This window comes from Crotalus tigris, unplaced genomic scaffold, assembly GCF_016545835.1.
Source record: "Crotalus tigris isolate CLP2741 ecotype Arizona unplaced genomic scaffold, ASM1654583v1 scf7180000023622.256236, whole genome shotgun sequence".
Taxonomy (NCBI): Eukaryota; Metazoa; Chordata; class Lepidosauria; order Squamata; family Viperidae; genus Crotalus; species Crotalus tigris.
Genome location: NW_024100085.1, coordinates 188,803 through 190,456, shown reverse-complemented (window position 1 = coordinate 190,456; position 1,654 = coordinate 188,803). Strand labels below are relative to the sequence as shown.

The 1,654-nt window shown below is 41.3% G+C and overlaps 1 protein-coding gene across 1 annotated transcript; it reads left to right on the top strand.

Moving 5' to 3' along the window:
* Positions 1-872, top strand: LOC120297467 (putative olfactory receptor 2B8). The gene is made up of 2 exons (XM_039320111.1): positions 1-15; positions 138-872. Exons 1-2 carry the CDS (start codon positions 1-3, stop codon positions 870-872), a joined length of 750 nt encoding a protein of 249 aa, XP_039176045.1.
* Positions 873-1,654: the final 782 nt, after the last annotated feature.

The window sequence follows — 1,654 nt, the reverse complement described above, 5'->3', positions numbered from 1 at the left end:
ATGGCTATAATCTTAGTACTATACCTTTAGAATTATCATTTTGGGGAGTTGGTAGAGATATTTTAAATAATTTGTCTATTCTCAAAACAAAAATAGAAAAAATATAGTACTGTCAGTCAAATACTAAATATATTTAGTACCTCACGGGCATGGAAATTGGCTACATTACTAGCACTTTGCCCCAAATGTTAAGTCAACTTTTGACTGGAAATGGAATCATTTCCTTAGCACAATGTGTGACCCAGAGTTATATTGCTCTGACCATGGGTAGTACAGAATGTTTGTTGCTGGGAGTTATGGCTTATGACCACTACATTGCCATCTGCCATCCACTGATATATGCCTCTTCAATGGACAAGATGCACCAGCGACTGCTTGCCACATCCTGTTGGACCATAAGCTGTCTCTTCTCAGTTGTATATGTTCATCATCCATTCTGTGGCCCCAATCACATTAACCATTTCATTTGCGAGCTACCTGTTGTGTTAAAACTTGCATGTGATGACACCACTATAACTAAAGCCATTGTTTTTGGTTTATCGGCATTCATTGTTCTGGTTCCCCTTTTAGTCAAGCTGTCTTCCTATGGTTTAATTCTATATTCTGTATTGGACATGAGATCAACTACTGGATGGCGTAAAGTTTTCTTCACATGTGGCTCCCACCTTATAGTGGTTACCTTGTTCTATGGTACCATTATTTCTATGTACACCATCCCCCATTCAGACACAGGTCAAGATCATGATAAGCAAATTGCAGTCTTTTATGTTGTGGTGACACCTCTTCTGAATCCCATTATTTATACTCTGAGAAACAAGGAAGTCCTTAAAGCAGCACTCAAAATCCTGAAGGACTTTGGCTTAATAGCATGAGCATTCTCGTGTTGCTAAATATATATTTTAGAATGAGGTGGGTTTGTTCATTGAACTCTAAAGTTTGTGTGTGTGTGTGTGTGTGTGTGTGTGTGTGTGTGAGAGAGAGAGAGAGAGAGAGAGAGAGAGAGAGACTATGTGTGTTGTATTGCAGTGTATAATCCTATTATAACTGTGTATAATCCCATTATAACAAGATGAATTATTAGTGATTTTAGATATGCTGGAAAATATTGGGAATACTGAGGAGGAAATATAATGGAAGAAGAAGGGGCGTTGTCTTACCTGTATGCCTTTTCTCAGCATGATGATGGAGAATCCACGGATGGGTTGTCTTAATCTATCTGCTCCAATTAGACTAAGTCTGAATCTTAGTACTGCCCCCACTGTGCCAATTGCACCCCAGTTTTAGGCTAAGGCGATACTCAGACTTTAGTCCGACGCGTCTGATCAATATCGGAACCAGGCCAATTGACTTTATGGGAGGGAGTGGATTCTCCATCATCATGCTGAGAAAAGGCGTTCAGGTAAGACAATGCCCCTTTCTCCAGCATGATTGGATGGAGAACCCACGGATGGGACATATCAAAGCCCTGTGTCCCTAAGGGTGGGACTTAGTTTGGGCCTGGGTCCCGTCTGATGTTAATGTGTGTTCTAGTACCTTGCGGCCAAATGAAGCCGTAGAAGAGGCATATTTGTCCATCTTGTAGTGATGGACAAAGGAAGAGGGCGAGGCCCATGTTGCTGCTCTACAAATCTCCTCTATGGAGGCCTGGGTAGCC